The sequence below is a fragment of the Triticum urartu genome, chromosome 5 (assembly GCF_003073215.2).
Source record: "Triticum urartu cultivar G1812 chromosome 5, Tu2.1, whole genome shotgun sequence".
NCBI classification, from domain to species: Eukaryota; Viridiplantae; Streptophyta; class Magnoliopsida; order Poales; family Poaceae; genus Triticum; species Triticum urartu.
The window spans coordinates 412,140,685-412,158,658 of NC_053026.1; the positions used below are offsets into that span (position 1 = coordinate 412,140,685).

General features: G+C 49.7%; 1 protein-coding gene across 2 annotated transcripts; it reads left to right on the forward strand.

Annotated features, from left to right (window-relative positions):
- The first annotated feature begins 11,322 nt into the window (after positions 1-11,322).
- Positions 11,323-17,859, forward strand: LOC125509378 (AT-rich interactive domain-containing protein 4). 2 transcript variants are annotated; one of them, XM_048674345.1, is made up of 16 exons: positions 11,323-12,043; positions 12,141-12,378; positions 12,467-12,655; positions 13,170-13,223; positions 13,419-13,507; positions 13,598-13,874; positions 13,955-14,011; positions 14,719-14,750; positions 15,121-15,256; positions 15,331-15,501; positions 15,740-16,339; positions 16,435-16,572; positions 16,677-16,775; positions 17,093-17,193; positions 17,280-17,370; positions 17,449-17,859. In XM_048674345.1, the coding sequence occupies exons 2-16, from the start codon at positions 12,208-12,210 to the stop codon at positions 17,584-17,586; spliced, it is 2,343 nt and encodes a 780-aa protein (XP_048530302.1). In that variant the 5' UTR covers positions 11,323-12,043; positions 12,141-12,207; the 3' UTR covers positions 17,587-17,859. The 2 variants fall into 2 exon arrangements, with proteins under 2 accessions (XP_048530302.1, XP_048530303.1); XM_048674346.1 differs by having other exon boundaries at positions 11,335-12,043; positions 13,598-13,853.
- Positions 17,860-17,974: the final 115 nt, after the last annotated feature.

Sequence of the window (17,974 nt, forward strand, 5' to 3'; positions counted from 1 at the left end):
GTACAGTGGAAGAACAACCTCAGGAGGTGTGTCCTTGTGCGTGTGAGGGTGTGGATGGTCTGAATGATCCGTCCTCCCCTATGGTGGTGGCTAGGCTATACTTATAGTGGCCTTGGTCCTCTTCCCAAAACAGAGGCGGGAAGAGATCCCACAACAGCCAAAATCGAAGGGGGACAACTAGTACATCTTATCCTGACGAAAGGTGGTCTACGCCTACAAAGCTTCTGGGCGTGACGTCATGGTGGGATCGGCGATGACCTCCATCCTGCCATCCGGACGATCTTGGTATTGTAGCATGGAAATGAAAACCTTTGGTTGAATCCTCGGGACTCCGCGCCTGCGCTTGCCTCTTTAGCACCAAAGAGGAAACCTGTTGTATTGCGCCCGCTGGCGCCCGCCCGGCCTTGGTCGTCATGGCTTGCGTCATCTGAGCCTCACGAGGTGAGGGCTCGCGTGGAAATCTCCGCTCCTCAGGAGCCAGCCTAAGGAGGCCACTCCCTCTGGAGGTTTTGGCGTCGTCCACCTCGCGAGGCTTGGCCCCTCGCGAGGGTCTTGTGCTGTTGGTGCTGAAGATGGGCCGTACCAGGCCGTCGATGGAGCCACGTCGTGGGCCGCAGGTAGGCAAGTCTGGGTACCCCAGTTCCCAGAACACTGACAATAGAAGTAGACCCGGGGTCCATAGTTTTGACGAGAGGCTTCTCTCTTGAAAATATCATCTGTCCCAATGCTCGGCTGACACATGGATCCTCCGGCGAATCCTAATTTACACGTGGAAAATCCCCATTGGTCCTGGCTGTTAACGAGTTGTCAGATCCAAACCGAAACCCGATAGCTTAACGGCGACCTGTTACGGTGGATGCCATGTGTCGGTTACCCTTGACGAAAACACTTCCATGACGCATCATTTATTGTCATGGAAGTGTCCCACTTCCGTGATGATAATTTCGGTACTGTCATGGAACAGTTCTACGACAACACATGTATGACTATCTTGATTCTGTCATAAAATGTCATGGATGTACATGCATGACAGAAAACGTGACTTACTGTGACAAACACGTATCATCACAGAAGTGTTTTTTGTACTTCTAGCTACTAGATACGGACCTGTAGGTCTGTGGTAAACTACTCACATATCATTGAAGGGCAACAAGGATGATGTAGAAGCCCTCCGTGATGGATTCCCCTTTGGCAAGTATTGAAAAAGGCCTCCAGATGGGATCGCAGAAGAACAGAAGCTTGCGGCGGCGGAAAAAGTGTTTCGGGTGGCTCTCTATTGGTTTCAGGATTTATGGGAATTTATGGAGTTGGGGGTCAATCGGAGCTCTGGGGTCCCACAAGCTCAGGGGGTGCACCTGGTGAGCTTGTGGCTCTCCCGTAGCTCCCCTGGTATCCTCCAAAGGCTCCTAGGGTCTCTTCTAGTTCAGAAAAAATCATCGTAAATTTTTATCATGTTTGGACTTCGTTTGGTATTGATTTCTTGAAAAAACAAAACAGGAAAAAACAAGAACTGACTAGGCACCGAGTCAATAGATTAGTACCCAAAAATGACATAAAGGCGCATATAAATTATGTAAAATTGGTAATATAATAATATGAAACAATCAAAAATTATAGATGCGTTGGAGATGTATCACCACACGACTTGGAAGCTCTCTGAAAACACCAACCATTTAGGGTTCCCCACAAACCCAAGAGTAACAATATTTGTGAGGATATCGCAGGGAATCAACGAACTCATGTTTTACTTGGATGGATTTGTAGATCAGGTGTTCCTCTTTCTCTCTCTAAAGTATAGAGTAGATAGATTGGCCAGAGAGGGAGGAATCAAATATCATAGCTTTGAAGAAGAAAGGGTGCTTTATATAGGCCCCCACAATATCTGCTTGTTATGCACACTATACAAAGAAGTCGGATAGTCCGACTTGTCAGACAGCCTAGGCCAAAGTTCGACATTGTATTCGACCTAATACAGAGAGCTGGACAAAGTCGGAGCCTATGATGAACAGTCCGACATGTCAGATAGTCCCACGTAAGTCGGATTTCCTGGCCTGGCCCAGGCAACCAAAATAGCGGCAAAATAAATGAACATTTGGGTGCTCTTCCTCGCATGGGATGTAGATGTATTTAGCTTGAATTATTCAGTGATTCCCACACTTGATCCATGGTGTGTCCCCTCTTAATAATACAACATACTTCACTCAAAACTGATAAATCATCGGTGCAAGTTTGACGTGTTGCCTTCTTTTGTCCTATTAGCTTTGGGGTTGCCGACCAACAATATGTTTCTTTTCCAGAGGTGTGGAAGTTGAAAGCAAGCTCGAAACATAGTTTTCTAATCTCTATTGCCAGTAACACCGAAACCCTTATTAGGGGCGGATGTCCTTTTAGGAAGCCATGTCGCGGTGTGACGGTTGGACATGAACCGCAAGTTTCCTTTGACCATGTAGCCTGATACCATGGTAGTTGTGTTGCTACCTCTCGAGAGAGATGCATCGACAAGATGTAGGACCTTTAAGACTTACCACAGTGGGAGTAACTTCAAGAGTAACATTGGGTCCAAGTTAGCAAATTTGCATATGTGGCAATGCGTTAATGAGGAGAGAGATAAAATGAGTAACTTAGCTAGTTACTCATTCTATGAGTAACATCACACTTACAAAGACAAAATGAGTCTATAACCTAATAAATGAAACTTTGCATGACACTACACATATGTTACTATTCACTATGAAGATAGTAACATAGTCTAGGATAGTGTGTATGTTACTAGTGTAAGTTACTCTCCACTGTGACTAGTCTAAGGGGGAGAAACACATGGAAGAGGAGAGCTCAGGACCTCTTCGCGCTACAACTGCAATAGCTGCTTTGTCTAAGCGTCATCGCTATCGGTACTCCCTTTGGGAGCCGATACTACTGGTCTCGCTCGACTCCACCGCCAGTGCCAAACTTCTCCTCTCGGCGTTGCCGACCATCACTGCTTTTTGCTGTTGGCGTAGGGGTGACGGGGCGAGGGTGAACAACTAAGGGGAAAAGCCGAGCAGTGCAGATAACTAGGAGTGGAAAAAAGAAGAAGAATTCAGTGATGCACAATTCAAAACTTTTTACATCCAAACATAAGCTGGGAATGGCGCTCGTTTGATACAAACTACCAATGTTTTATACAACCAAACAACAAAATTGGCCTTGAAACTCGATACAATGTCCTGGGATACCTGGCATTTGGAACCAATGCAACCAAGCCCTCCAATGTCTATGTCCAAACCGTGCCTTAGGAAAACTCATGGGTTAATAATTTTAGTATATCTACCAAGCATACTGCATATTTGAATTTGAGTACGAATTGGCAATCATATCTGTAAACTGCCGTAAATGCAAAAGAGAAAAAGAAAATGCAATAGCCAACCAAAAAGAAGATGCTCCGGCTCCTAGCGCTCCGCGGCCTCCGCTGCCCTAGCGGCTCCGCTCTCCCCTAGCGCTCCGCTCCCCTGCCTTGCGCTCCGCGCCGGCCGCCACTCCGGCGCCGGCGGCCACCATAGCGCCGTCCCCGCTCCGGCGGCGGCGCCCCCTCCTCCTCCTCCAGCCATGGCCTCTCGAGTCTCCCTCTCGGGCTCGCTCTCGTCCGGATCTGGGTTCTCTTCCCCATCCCCCGCTACCCCGCCGGCGCGTTCCCCTTCCCCTCACCCGCCGCCCCGTCAGGATCCTCCCCCGTCCTCCTCGGCAAGGCCGCGCCCCCTCCTCCGCTCCATCATGGTGCCGCCCGTCCTGGGCACGGCCTTTGGCCCCATCGTCCAGGGCGGGGCGGCTGGCCCGCCCCGTCCCCCTGCGTCGCGGCCCGTGGAGGAGCCATGGCATACCAAGGTGAGCCGACGCCCGCGCGCGCCTCCTAGGCGGGCCTGGCGGCAAAGGCGTCACCTTCCGGCAGGCCGGGCCCGTGCGCTGCCGGCCCCTCGTCCTCATCCTTCCTCGCGGCTTCCGGCGGAGCTCTATGGGTGCTGCTACAACTGTGGGAGCGATGGTCACATCTTGGTGGATTGCCCCAACCCGCCCTTCTGCGTGCGCTGTCGTGGGGTCGGCCACATCTCGCGTGGATGCACCAGGCCGCGTAGCCCCTCCCCGGTCGACCAGCCTGCGCTGCCGCCTACCCTACGGCGTCGCGTGGGGGAGGCGGATCCCTCGTCGCCGCGGCGCTCAGACGCCTCGCTGTCTCTGCCGCCGCCGCCTGGCCCCCCTCCTCCGGGTGCTGTTCGGCTCTGGTCCGATGTGGTGCGTGAGCCTTTTCGGGGTGCAGTGTCGGGCCTGGGTGCTGCTTCACGGCCGGCCGCTCCTGGGGCTGGAGGGCCGGAGTCCTCGGTGCCTTTCGACCAGCGGACCCCTGGCGTTCCGATGGCGGTGGATGAGCGCGACGATCTGGTGGAGGCCTGCTTCCTTGAGGCTGCCGAAGACACCCGGCAGATGGAGGCTGAGCTCGCCCGTGCGGTCCTGGTCACGGTGACTGGCCACCGGCCTGCGGTGGATCTGGAGTCGGCGGCGGAGGCCCTGCACGCTGAGTTTGACCTGGGTCCGGCGGACATGTCCATCCGGGCCTTCTTCCCCGACGACTTCCTTGTGCTCTACAAGGAAGGGGCGACCCGGGATAGGATGGTACGTGCTGGCCACGCTAGTTCTTCGTGGTTCGAGCTCAACTTGCGGCCGTGGAAGAGGCAGGCGCAGGCCATGGTGGCACCGTTGCCTTTTCTGGTGCCGATCGCCCTGCGCAGAGTTCCGACGCACGCGTGGAACCAAAGGACGGCGACTGTGATCTTGCGCGGCCTTGGGTATGTCGTGAGGGTGGATGACAGCACTGCTCGGCGCCTAGACATGGCGGATTTTCGAGTTTGGTTGCGTACTGACCGGCCTCGCCGGATCCCGCGCCGTCGGCTACTCTTCATCGACGAGCCAAGGCGGAACCTTTGGGCGGGAGATGTTGGTCAGCAGGTGGTCTATGGTCAGTGTACTAACACGCTGTGGTACCCGATCGATATCTCAGTCCTCGCTGAGCCGGTGCTGGTTGACGATGGCGCTGCGGGCGTTCGCCTCCCTCCACCGCCACCGCCATCGCCATCGCCCTCTTCCGGCAGTGATGATGCGCCGCCCGGTGGAGGCGCGGGCAGACCCGCGAGGGGCGTTGGCGGCGTCGGCAATGCTTCGGTTAGCTCTGTTGGGTCGTCGACGGCGGCGCCGCCACCGGCCGGGTGGCAGGTTCGTGTCGCCCCGGGTTCGGTCGCCAGGCCGGTCAGCACCAGCCGCGTGGCTGCCGTCACGGCGATCCGCTTGGGTCAGGGTCTGGGGACGGAGGATTCAGCTTTTCGGCAGCCAATCGTCGAGCAGTCTCGCCCGTTGGCCATGCAGAGCAGGTAGGGCCCGCTGCGATCATGATTCAAACTGATCAGACGGAGATACAGCCTGTCTCCCCCGCCTTGGTGCAACTGATGAGGTGGGCACATGCCGACAATTCTGATGGTGGGCATGCGAGGGTCCGGCCTAGGGAACTGGAGAATGCTGGGAGTGGTCAAGACCTAAACTCCGTTCTGATTGGCTCCTGCCAAATCTCCTTTTTTGGACCAAGCGGTGTGGACAGGGACAGCGGCAGCCTTGCAACGGCATCCTAGGAAGAGCTGGAATCTTTGCCCCACGAACCAGGGGACAGCACATGCAGGATTGGACGGGATAGATAGGTGGAGGCCTTGCAGACCTTCCAGGTGTGCCTATCGGAGAGCAGTTGCACCCATGCAACATGCAACGTACGCAGTGTACGTAGTGCGCAGCTGGATCCTGAAGTTGCGCCCGCGCCAGCCCTTGATTCTGGGGTGGAACTGATGCCGGACTCAGCGACCTGCGGTGGTATGGACGCACTGCAACCTGGTGACGTAGAGAGGATGAGGGCTGACACGTGTGTTTCCCTTTCTCCGCTGTTGCCATTACCATCAAGTCGGCCTGTCGCGGTGCAAGCACGCAACCAGAGAAAGAAGAGGATAGTGGAGGGGACACCAAGGAGGAGTGCGAGACTAGCCAAACACGGTGCATCAAAGCAACAGCAAGTTCTCATCCGCAAATTGTGTTTGGCGCATGAAGGTGAAGTGATTTCGGAGGATGCCCTAAAGATGTATGTGGAGTTGTTCTCTTGGCCGCTTTCAGATGCCCACATTGCCGCAATCCTGGCGTTATTTGGTTGGGAGTCGCCGCCGGTGCCCCTAGAGGAGGCAGCAGTGTGCTGAGGACCGCGTGGGTGGTTTGGTAGGCCTTTATCATGAATACTCAACAGTTGAGAATGTTAGTGTGGAACGTTCATGGGCTAAACGCTTTGGCCCGGCGAAACACTGTCTTCTAGGTGGTCACGGCGGCTAGCCCGGCTATCGTGTGTCTTCAAGAGACTAAACTTCATGATGTATCCGTGAATGTTGTAAGACAATGCCTCGGGGCTAAATTTGAAAACTTTTTCTACCTTCCTGCGTTAGGTACGCGTGGTGGGATCTTGGTGGCATGGGTTGCCACTTCGGTTCAACTCTCTAACCCGCACCGTACCAACCATACCTTAACGACTCTGGCTAAGTGTCCCGATGATGAGCAACCATGGTGGCTCACTTGTGTCTATGGCCCGCACGAGGAGTCCGACAAGGTGGAATTCCTCCAAGATTTGGTGGATATTAGAGACTTGCACGCGGGGCCTTGGCTTGTGGCCAGGGACTTCAATCTCATTGCCAACGAGGAGGACAAGAACAATGCCTTGATCAATCGCCGGATGTTGGGAAGGTTTCGCTCCAAGCTCAACTCCCTCGAGCTAAAGGAGATCTACCTGAATGGAAGAAGATACACGTGGTCGAACGAAAGGAGAATTGCCACTTTGGAGAAAATCGACCATGTTTTCGTGTCGAATGAATGGGATCTGGCGTACCCAACCTGTTTTCTTTCAGCCCTGGGTACAGCTATTTCTGACCACTGCCCGTTGGTGCTGGACGTGAATACTTGCATCAGTTTGAAAAGCCGGTTCAAATTTGAATCATTCTGGACCAGAGCAGAAGGGTTCATGGATGTAGTTAAACTTGCCTGGACCTCAACTCCGGTGGCTTCTAACGATTATCTCACGCTTCAAAACAAACTAAAAGCTACTGCAGTGAGCCTCCAAAGGTGGAGTGCCAGGTGGATTGGGAACGTGAAACTACAAATCGCTATTGCTCTTGAGGTTATTAAGTAGTTGGACACAACTATGGAAATGAGAACCCTCTCTGATGCCGAGCGGGAACTAAGATTGTCCCTGAAGAAAAAGCTACTCGGTCTGAGCTCCTTGGAGAGGACTATTGCGAGGCAAAGGTCTCGGTTACTTCATCTGCGTGAGGGAGATGGCAATACTACGCTCTTTCACCAACAGGCTAGCCACTGGCAGCGGAAGAACACCTTGCGTGTGGTGAAGCACAACGGCAACCTCTATACCGGGCAAGAGGAAGTAGCGTCGGCAGTTGATGCATATTTTGGCGCAGCATTTGGCACCTCGGAAGCTAGAAACTATACCATCAACCTAGGTATCCTTGAGCTCCCACGGCACGACCTATCACATCTCGAGCAGCCGTTTACCGCGGAGGAAGTGGAGAAGGTAATCAAGAGCATGCCACTGGACAAGGCCCCGGGGCCGGACGGGTTTACTGGCAGGTTCTACGCCGGGTGTTGGAGCATTATAAAAGACGATTTCATGAAAGCAATGGAGTGTTTCTACAAGGGCGACATGAGGGGTTTAGCCGCCATCAACAAAGCCCTTGTTTCCCTCTTGCCGAAGAAGGACGGAGCACTGGAAGTGCGTGATTTTCGGCCGATAAGCCTTGTGCACGGGGCTATCAAGATTTTTGAGAAAGTGCTCGCCTGTCGTTTGGTCGAGGAGCTACCCATGCTAGTTGGCAACCACCAAAGCGCGTTTGTGAAAGGAAGGTCTTTGCATGACAACTTCATCCTTGTGCAAAGCATGGCGCGGAGACTGCACGCTCTCAAGAGCTCTTCTATTCTGCTCAAGCTCGACATCTCTAAAGCGTTTGACTCGGTAAAGTGGCCCTTCCTTCTCGAGGTGTTGGAACAAATGAGATTTGGGCCGAGATGGAGAGCATGGATTTATGGGATCCTTGCAACTTCAACAACTAAGATCATGGTCAATGGCGACCCAGGCGACACGATCTACAATTGTAAAGGATTGCGGCAGGGTGACCCCATCTCACCGATGCTTTTCATCCTAATTATGGAGCCCCTGCAAAAGATGTTTGAGCTGGCTATGAGCCGAGGTGTCCTTACACCTCTTGTGCGAGTAGGGATGAGGAAGCGCCTATCCATCTTCGCGGATGATGTGGTTCTGTTCGTCAAACCCAGTCCACGGGATCTCCGTGTTTGCAAATTGTTGTTCGAGATGTTCGGCGAGGCAGCCCGGCTCAGGATTAACTTGCACAAGTCTGCGGCCCTACCTATCAGGTGCACTGACGAGGAGGTATCCATTGCATGCACCGAGCTTGATTGCCCGTTGGGAGTGTTCCCTATCAAATATCTTAGGCTACCGCTTTCGCTAAGGAAGATATCTGCAGCGCAGCTGCAATACTTGGTGGATCATATGGCAAGCAAGCTGCCAAAATGGAAGGCATCTCTAATGCCAAAGAGTGGCCGGCTAACTTTGGTTCAGTCCATGTTATGTGCCATGCCCATTCACGCTATGATGGCGCTAGACCTCCCGATGAAAATTATTGCTACCATGAACAAAATCTGCAGAGGGTTCTTGTGGTGTAGGCGAGCGGAAGCTAATGGAGGCAACTGTGCCGTTGCTTGGGACATGGTTTGCTCACCCAAGTGGGCTGGTGGACTGGGACTGCCGAATCTACGGTGGATGAACGTGGCCATGCAGGCTCGTTGGCCATGGCTACAGAGAACGGATGAGACGAGACCATGGAGCGAATTTCGAATACCGGTGCAGAGGAGGCAAGGCTTCTATGCCAGGCAGCTATGAGGAGTACCGCGCAGTCAGGCCACACAACGCTCTTTTGGGAGGATCGGTGGTTGGATGGCAGGAGAGTGCAGGAGGTGGCACCGCGTGTGTACGACTCGGTCCCGCCGCGAATACGAAAGACGAGGCTGGTTTGCTCGGCCGTGGAGAGTGGATCTTGGGCGATAGACTTGACCCCAAACTTGGGCGTCGATACTTTGCATGAATTCCTCACACTTTGGGAGATGGTTAGCACTTGGGAAACAACTCAAGACGACGTGCCTGACGTGATTAAGTGGTCGTGGGAGGAAAACGGCCGATTCTCGGTGAAATCAGCGTATGCGGCAGCATTCTGGGGAAGAGAAGTAATCCCAACGACAGACTTGACATGGAAGTCACGCGCTCCCTTGCAATGTAGGTTCTTTATTTGGTTGGCCATGAAAGACCGATGCTGGACCTCAGATCGTCTTGCACGACGAGGCCTGCCACATCAAGCCGCATGCCCTTTCTGCGATCAGGAGGACGAAACGATCAACCATCTCATGCTCACATGTGTGTTCACTAGAACAATCTGGGCGGCCATTTGTGCAGCGCTGGGCTCTCCGGCTTGGATTCCAACTACACAGGATTCGCTGGTACAATGGGCCATTGACAAGCGCAGATCGGATGAGGTGAGTACAAAGGATCTACGAACCATCTTCGCTCTTGTGTGGTGGGAGTTGTGGAAGCATCGGAATGCAATAGTGTTTGACGGTGCGAGACCGTCGGTCTTCCAGTTGCTAAACAAGATTCGTAGCGAGGGCTTAGTTTGGATATCGGCTGGGCTACTAAAAGGGCATGTAACTCCCTTCTTCCGTAGGGTAGAGAGGTGGGTGAGTGGTAAAGACTAGTTTTGTACCGGTAACAATGTAAACTTTGGTGGAGGCACTCTTTGCCTTTTCTTCTTTAATATATGATATGCACACTCGTGCATATTCGAGAAAAAAAATGTGAATTCCGAAAAAAACACGAGACACAAAGTGACTAATATCCACATCATATTTTGTTTGATAAAGCATTTTGTTTTTTGCAGAATTTTTCCAACAAAATTTGGATTTTTTTTACAAAATCCACACAACTTATTTTACAAACTAGCAAGAACATCAAGATGCATTTATTTTATAAAACATCAGTTGTGATTGATCCATGCGGGAGTAATCCCATGTGTAAAAACCAACGACATCGTCAGGTTTTTATAACTCAGCACGTACACCGTTGATGCAGATCCTCTCCGACACCGACCTCCGCAAGCACGTCGACGGTGCTGTGCGTGTCCCAACACCTCAGACCGAGCGGAGTGGGGGAGACGAGAAAGATGAGAGATAGGTGAGGAGTGAGACGTGGTGGTGGTTGGTGGTCGGACTGAGCGGAGGCATGGGGATGGACGACGCCGGCAGCGGCCACCATGCCAGATTGTTCGAGAGGCTTCTTTTTTTAATTGCTCAACAATGAGGTCGTGGGAGATAAGAATGAACGAGAGAAGACCTTATCTGTAAATATGAAGAGAGGTGCAGATATTTTTTTGTAAAATTATTATAGTTATTTTTTATCCATTAAATATGGATCGGACGGTTTATATTGCAGGATGGCAAGCACAACGTCATCATCAACTCGTTTTTTTATAAGAGTAGAGACTTTGTACAGGAAGAAAATAAGAGAGGCAAAACTTCAGAAGAGCACATGGGCTGCTGCTAGTGGGCCCACCTCATGTATGTGCCAGCCAGGAGACAAACCACAACCTTCTCCTAGGATTGGACCCACAGTGCAGAGACAGAGAGCAGCAGCACACGTGCCCGCCCGCTCGCTCCATCGTCCGGGACGGACATTGGGCGAAACGGATCAAACGGGTCGTCTCCTCCCCACGCCACGAACAACAAACCACGCGACGCAAGCACGAACCCAACGTCCCAGCCAGCAGCCGAGGAGGAGTCCCATCGTACGCTGCACCACGCCTCCAGCACAGACTCCACCCCGATCCGATGGCGATCAAATACACTACATACGACCTCTCTCTACCCTACCAAGACCAAGACCAAGACCAGAACCAAAACAAAAAGCAGCAGCATCCATCCGATCGGGGCAGCCGGGAAACACAAAAGAAAGAAAGAAATTCCCCAATCCCATTCCCGAAATCCCGTCTACTAACTCTAATCTAATCTTTTAAGTTTTCTGTTTTTCCTTTCCGTCGCCCCAGCAGCAGTAATGAGGACGAGGCAGCGGCAGAGAAAACGAAAAGCGCCAAGAGAACAACAACAACAACATCAACGCACCAGGCGGCCGCAGCATCATCATCGACGGAGGAAGCGCGGGCAGATTAGATGCGCGAGCAAAGCACAAAATAATCCATCCATCGCATCCCAAAGGGAAGGCAAGGGATAGAGAAAGAAAAAGTCCCCACTGCCCGCCCGAGCCGTCAAAATCCAATCTTTGACGGGGGACGCCTCGCCCTCCCCTACTGTTCTCCCCTCCGGTTTGTTTCGTTCGCGGCTCCGCGATAATTATTATTGTCAGGCAGGGAGGCAGCCCCTGGTTGGTGGTTGCTGCTAATCAGGCTGCCGCCGCTGCCTAATCCGCGAATCCCCGCGTGATTCTCGTCCCAGTTTGGTCGGCTTCTTTCTTTCTTTCCTTCTTTCTTTCTTTCTTGGAGGTTCCTTGGATTCATCCGTTCATCGGGCGGGCGCGCGGGCTCGATTGGGATGGGCGGGGGCTGCTGCGGCTGCTGGGTTGGGCTCGCGTCCAATTCCCCACCACCACCACCGCCACAAGTACGCCTCTTTTTTATTGTTCCAGGAGTGGGATTTGCCTTTGCGCTGTGAGAGAGAGGGAGCTATTTCCGCGATTCCCATTAGGGCTCCTCCCTCTTCGTCTTCTCCCCCACGCTTTACTCTTTCGTTATCCTCCTTTGCGCCCCCCGAATCCAATCCTCCCCCCTCCGCCGCCCCCCGTCCGGATCCGGGGCTCGCCCTCGATTTCGCCCCGCCGGCCCCCGATTCGGCCGCCGAAATCCGTCCCCAGGTATGTTTCTCGCGCCGATTTGACGGTTCCTGCCTCAGATTTGGTCGGATTTTTCGGGGGATTTGTGGTCTGATCCCCTTGTGTTTCGCGGTTGCAGGGTTCCATGAAGTGACGCCCCCCGGAGGTGAATTTCTGGGTCTTGCTGAGAGTTTTTGCTTGCGGCCATGTCGCAAATCCAGAGCTTGTCACGGAGCTGCGTGCTACTTGCGGTGCTCTGCGGCAAGCACGCCGATAAGCAGCAGCAGCGTGCGCCGCCGGGGAGGTCGGGGCCGGAGGCGAAGCGGCTGCGGCCGTCCTATCCGTTTCCTGAGCTCAGCTCAGCGGGGAGGTTGGAGGTCAGTTAGCAGCGCCCTCACTTTGTTGTGCCTGGGGATGGATGGATTTTGCTTGGTAGCTCACATGGAAGGGGGCTTTTCGATGCAGGTGCACACGCTGGTCAATCCAACGCCGGAGCAGTTCCTCGAGGCGCAGCGGCTGGTGCAACCCAACTTCTTCTACATCCAGGGCCAGCAGCTGGAAGATGAGGAGATTGGTTCGCTCGTCTGGGGGGATGCCGACATGTCTGACCCGCAGTCGTTTGTCTGTCTCATCAGCCCGCCGTTCCCAACGATTGTAAGCGCAGAAATTTTCTCTCAACTGTCTGCAATACTGTTTATTCCTTGGTTGAGTGGTGGCGGCAAGTTCCAAGTTGCAGTGCTGTTAGCTGTTGATGGAATTGAGTTCCTAGTTGCATGATACTCGCTGACATGTTTTGGAGTCAACATTCTAGTTCCATAACTAGCCTATCCCAACTTGTTTGGGACTGAAAGGCTTTGTTGTTGTTGTTGATTCTAGTTCCATAACTGCAATCGGCAATTTTGATTGCAGCTGCTGTATGAATCTGAAGAAACTTGCCCAAGGATGTCTGTTTGATTTGTTGCAATAAGACAGTTTTTCTAAGATTGCCCATGCCACTAGGGTAGCTAATGTCTTCTCCATTTCATTGCATGATGTACATATTAGCTATTATGTTTTCACAGGCAGATTTCCTCTCCATACTGCATTGGATTTTCTTTGCCTTGTATTCTTTTGATTCTTTTTGTCTGTGTGTGGGTGATGGTAACACTGCGGCTTGGTTATAACACAGGTTTATCTGGAGGTTCCTATTGGTGAAAAACTTGCCCAAGCAGTTCACTCAAAGGTAGACACATTAATCTTTGCAATATTTTGCCCAAGCAACTAGAGTCCCATTGTCCATTTCTCTGAGTGTAGTTGGAGAGGTTGCACACAGAAGTATCTAGCGACCTGTCTTAAGTTTCACAAAAGAAAATAACTTTATTTTAGTTATACAATATTGTAATTTGCTAAATCATTGACTTTGGTTGTTTCATTTCAGGGTATTCCATATGTAATATACTGGAGAAATTCATTTTCATCTTATGCAGCATCCCATTTTCGCAATGCATTGTTGTCGGTAGTTCAAAGGTACTGCCATCCCCCTTTCACTTTTCATCAGCATCATATGTCAATGACATGTAACGAGACATGTAACAATGTGTTTATGCTTGAATGTAGTTCGGTGAGCCATACATGGGATTCCTTTCAGCTTGCTCATGCATCCTTTCGACTATACTGTGTAAGAAACAACCATGTTCAAAGTGTTAAACTCGGCCCTCGTCTGCTTGGTGATGCTCCAAAGGTAAATGTAGTCACTCCCGAGAATGAAATGGCTGAGGAAGAAGGTTCTTCTTCTGAAGTGTCCCCAGCTATAAAAATATATGATGATGACATCAACATGAAATTTCTTCTCTGCGGAGTACCAAGTGCGCTGGTAAGCTTCGATATATTAGACGTACGGATTATCCACATCTCTTGCATATTGTTTGTTACTCGATTCAACTATGTCTTAATTTCATCTCTATTCTTGTGCAGGACTCTTGTTTGCTGGGCTCATTAGAAGATGGTCTGAATGCTCTTCTAAATATCGAAGTATGGAGTAAAGCATTGTAGTTCAACAATACTTCTTATCCTCCACGTCCTTCTATGTATGGAATAAACATGATTTCTGAGTCATGGAATCTCACAAATGTTCAACTATTTGCTAAAGAAAAAAAAACGTGGTATTATGATTCTAACAACCTTCATTGACAATCTAAGAAATCTTGTTTACAGAAGTATGATTTGACTAGGTTACATTTTGTCAAATCTGTTTTCTCAATTGCATGGATGTTATCACATTTACACTTGTTCAAAACATTTATGCTCTTGTTTCAAGAGCCAGAAGAAGCTACACTCCTCACTGGACAATGGTTACAAGCAAGAACTACATAAAAATAAAATCCGTCATGATGTGCGGCACCAAACACTGCACGTAAATGAAATACTAGATACAAGACTAGTAAGACTATGCATCCTTTTGTCTTATATGTGAAGCGGCAAAACCATATTACATTTTGATGTTATGATCGACACACATCCAAAAACACCGTACTATTTAGCTATTTCTTTTACTACTTGTCGGTAAACAGATGGATACACAAATAAAACAAATGTGCTAATCTTAGATGCTCCAGGATTTGTTCAGCTAACTCTTATCTATCAATTTTTGTGCCACTTCTGTAATTCTGTTTGTTTCACTATACTTTTCATATGTATTATTAATAGCTCCATGTAACGTTTGATTCTGTTTTGGACAGATTCGTGGGAGTAAACTTCAGAACCGAATCAGGTGTGTTGATTTTCTGTCTGTTGGGTTTGAGAATTCTTACCTGATAACCTTCCTGTAGAGTGCTGAGTCAAGTTTATTTGCTATACATTATGTATTCTCAGCTAGCTCTTAACTGTTGTCGCTTATTATTCTTACTAAATGAAAGAGAGGGAGGGGACAAGTAGATTATTGTTAAAATGAACCAGTGAGCCTTTGTTGGTAGAGTTGCTAACTAAAAGTACATGTGTACTACTTTCTTTGTAAATATTGGGGTCACCCTGTGCAAGAAGTCTTTTTATCTGTAGTTTTTTTTTCTGCTGCCAACTTTATCTTCGTCAAAGATTCTTTGTGGGTAAAGCAGAAACTGATCGGGTGTTCTCATACGTGGCAGTGCTTCTCCACCGCCTCTTGAAGCAGCGTCTGTACCACGTGGAATGGTTACAATGCGTTGTGATATGACAACTTGCAGTTCTTCTCATGTGTCACTTCTTGTTTCTGGGAGTGCACAAACTTGTTTTGATGACCAGGTACAGATTAGCCCATACTTGAGACCTTTCTTGACTGACCACACAAACTCATATGGTGCTTACTATGTCTGCAGCTTCTAGAAAGCCACATAAAAAATGAACTCATCGAGAAGAGCCAGCTAGTCCGTGCTCTACCAAACAGCGAGGATAAGCTCTCATCGACCGAGCCTTTCACTTCTATGTCCACAGCTTGTGGTGCTTCTACCTTTGAAGTCTGGATGACCCTTCCTAAGTGGGCAGCACAGGTTGGTTTAATAGATTGAATGCAACAGATATGCAACAAATTTGAATTCCATGGTGTGCTGATATCGCTTGGCTACTTCTATTCGTATTGTCTACGCATGTGATTCAGTTTGCTACTTCTAATGCTCCTATTATGTGGACTCCTTATGACCTTTTTTTATGCCCCACGCCTGAGTTGTTTACATATGAATCTTTTTTCGTTTATATCTGATGACCGAACATTATTTTCTGGATATTTAGGTTTTGAAGCATCTAGCACCAGAAATTTCATACAGGAGCCTAGTTGCACTTGGAGTTGGCTGCGTAAATGCTACTCCTGTTGCTTCATTCGAGAGGCAAGATGCAGACCGCCTTCTTTTCTTCTGCACCGGTCAAAGGAAAGATTCAGCTGGTGAAGGTGGCCCATATTTTCATCTGCCAAGATGGTCAGCCTCCCTTACCAAGGACAGAGCAAAGACGGGTTCAGAATCAAAATCAAATTTGTTAGTTGTGAATGGAACTTCAGAGGACAGGAAAGCTCCAGTTGAAGGGCCTTCCTCGCTGACATCCTTCAAGGGAAAATTGAAGCCTGCAACTATGAGGCCTATTCCTCACTCTCGACAGCAGCAAATGCATCCTTTTATGGGTTTCCCTGAAGCTAACGTTCACGAAACTAGTCAGGCCAAGCCAAACTTGCCAGTTGCTCCACCTGTTAAGCATCATAATTCAGCACCTGCTTCTACAGCAGCGCATAGGAAATCTACTTCAGGGCCATCTCATGCTCAATCGATCATTCAGCTGAATCCACTTCCCATGAAGAAACATGGGTGTGATCGGTTGCCCATCCAAGTGTGCTCCGAGGTATGCTTCTTTGAGCTTGATGAGGACGGAATATCTCTATACTAAGACCACTACACCAAGCTAGAATAATGGGTCTGTTCTTTGACCTTTTGCAGGAGGACTTTCTGAAGGATGTCATGCAATTTTTAATTCAGAGGGGCCACCATCGACTCGTTCCTCATGGAGGTCTAGCTGAATTTCCTGATGCAGTCCTTAATGCAAAGCGCCTTGATCTCTATAACTTGTACAAAGAGGTAATTCTGCACTTCTGCTTACAATGTACTCTAATGATTAGAGGTACAAATAAATGTGCATTTTGTTAATTATTGTTCCCTGACAAAGGTTTTTGTTTTTTCAGGTGGTGTCCAGGGGTGGCTTTTATGTGGGCAATGGTATAAACTGGAAGGGTCAAGTCTTTTCGAAGATGCGAAACCACACCGTAACAAATAGAATGACTGTAAGTATCCACTATTCACTTCGCTTAGATAGAATTATTGAATTTTGTTATATCTTTTAGCTATCAAAATGCTGGAGAACAAGGGAACAACCTGTGTGTTGGCCATTTCTAAAAGTATTTTTCCATTTCAATTTTAACATGTGCTTACTTAGGTTTGATCTGGTCTCCATGATAACAATTAATTACTGCCTTCAATTTTTCTCTGAAATTTCATGATCACTTCCATTAGCTCCCTTCATAGCAAGTTAGCTTTACTGCTGCTGGTCGAGTGAAATGCTGAACGTGTTCTAATTTTGCACTTGCCTGTGTATATTTAGGGTGTCGGGAACACACTGAAAAGACACTACGAGACTTACTTGCTGGAATATGAGCTATCACATGACGACGTGGATGGGGAATGTTGTTTGCTTTGTCACAGGTCCGATCCTTTCTGCCATTATGTTTGCTTTGGATTTCAAGTTTGTCACTGAAACCTAACACCATCTTTGTACATAATAATTTCAGTAGCGCTCCTGGAGATTGGGTGAACTGTGGTTTATGTGGCGAATGGGCTCATTTCGGTTGTGATAGACGGCAAGGGCTGGGCACTTTCAAGGTAAAAACTTGTCTTCTTTGATCCCCACCCCCTCTTCATGATAACTCGTCTAACGATTGGTCTTGTTCTACCTTGCAGGATTACGCGAAGACAGACGGGTTGGAATACATCTGCCCGCATTGTAGTATAGCGAATTACAAGAAGAAGCCTCCGCCGCCCCAGAAAGTAGCCAACGGGTTTGCGAATACCGTGCTGCCTGTATCACGGAATGTTTAATCCTCTTCTTTTCTTGCTTTTCCTTTTTTTCGCCTCTCTGCCCTAGGTTTCGGGGTGATGCGTCGGTGGTAGGGTATAGGCCTGATAGAGGGGGGAGGCTTTTGTAGTGTTGATCTGTATTATCCCATTAATTTGGTTCAGTGTAGGAGCTCAAGTCTTTTATAGCATGTAACAGCGGACAACACAGGGAGGCTACTTACTGCAGTAGTTGGCCAGATTCAGTGTAAGCACCTGTTGATATAAGTTAATCTGTATCCCCGGTTCCAGCCACCAGACTGCTTGTGTTGTCCTTCGCTCGCTCTAGTCGTCTCGGAATTCAGATCTTCTGAATGTTGGATGTTGTGAATTGAGGTGCAGAATCAGTGTACATTGAACTGCCAGTTTCGTC

Excerpts from the sequence above, each read along its gene's own strand:
- LOC125509378 (XM_048674345.1), top strand. The coding sequence starts at position 12,208 with ATGTCGCAAATCCAGAGCTTGTCACGGAGCTGCGTGCTACTTGCGGTG. Across the intron at positions 13,224-13,418 it reads CCCAAGCAGTTCACTCAAAG|GGTATTCCATATGTAATATA; the intron begins GTAGACACATTA and ends GTTTCATTTCAG. Across the intron at positions 15,502-15,739 it reads TTCCTAAGTGGGCAGCACAG|GTTTTGAAGCATCTAGCACC; the intron begins GTTGGTTTAATA and ends CTGGATATTTAG.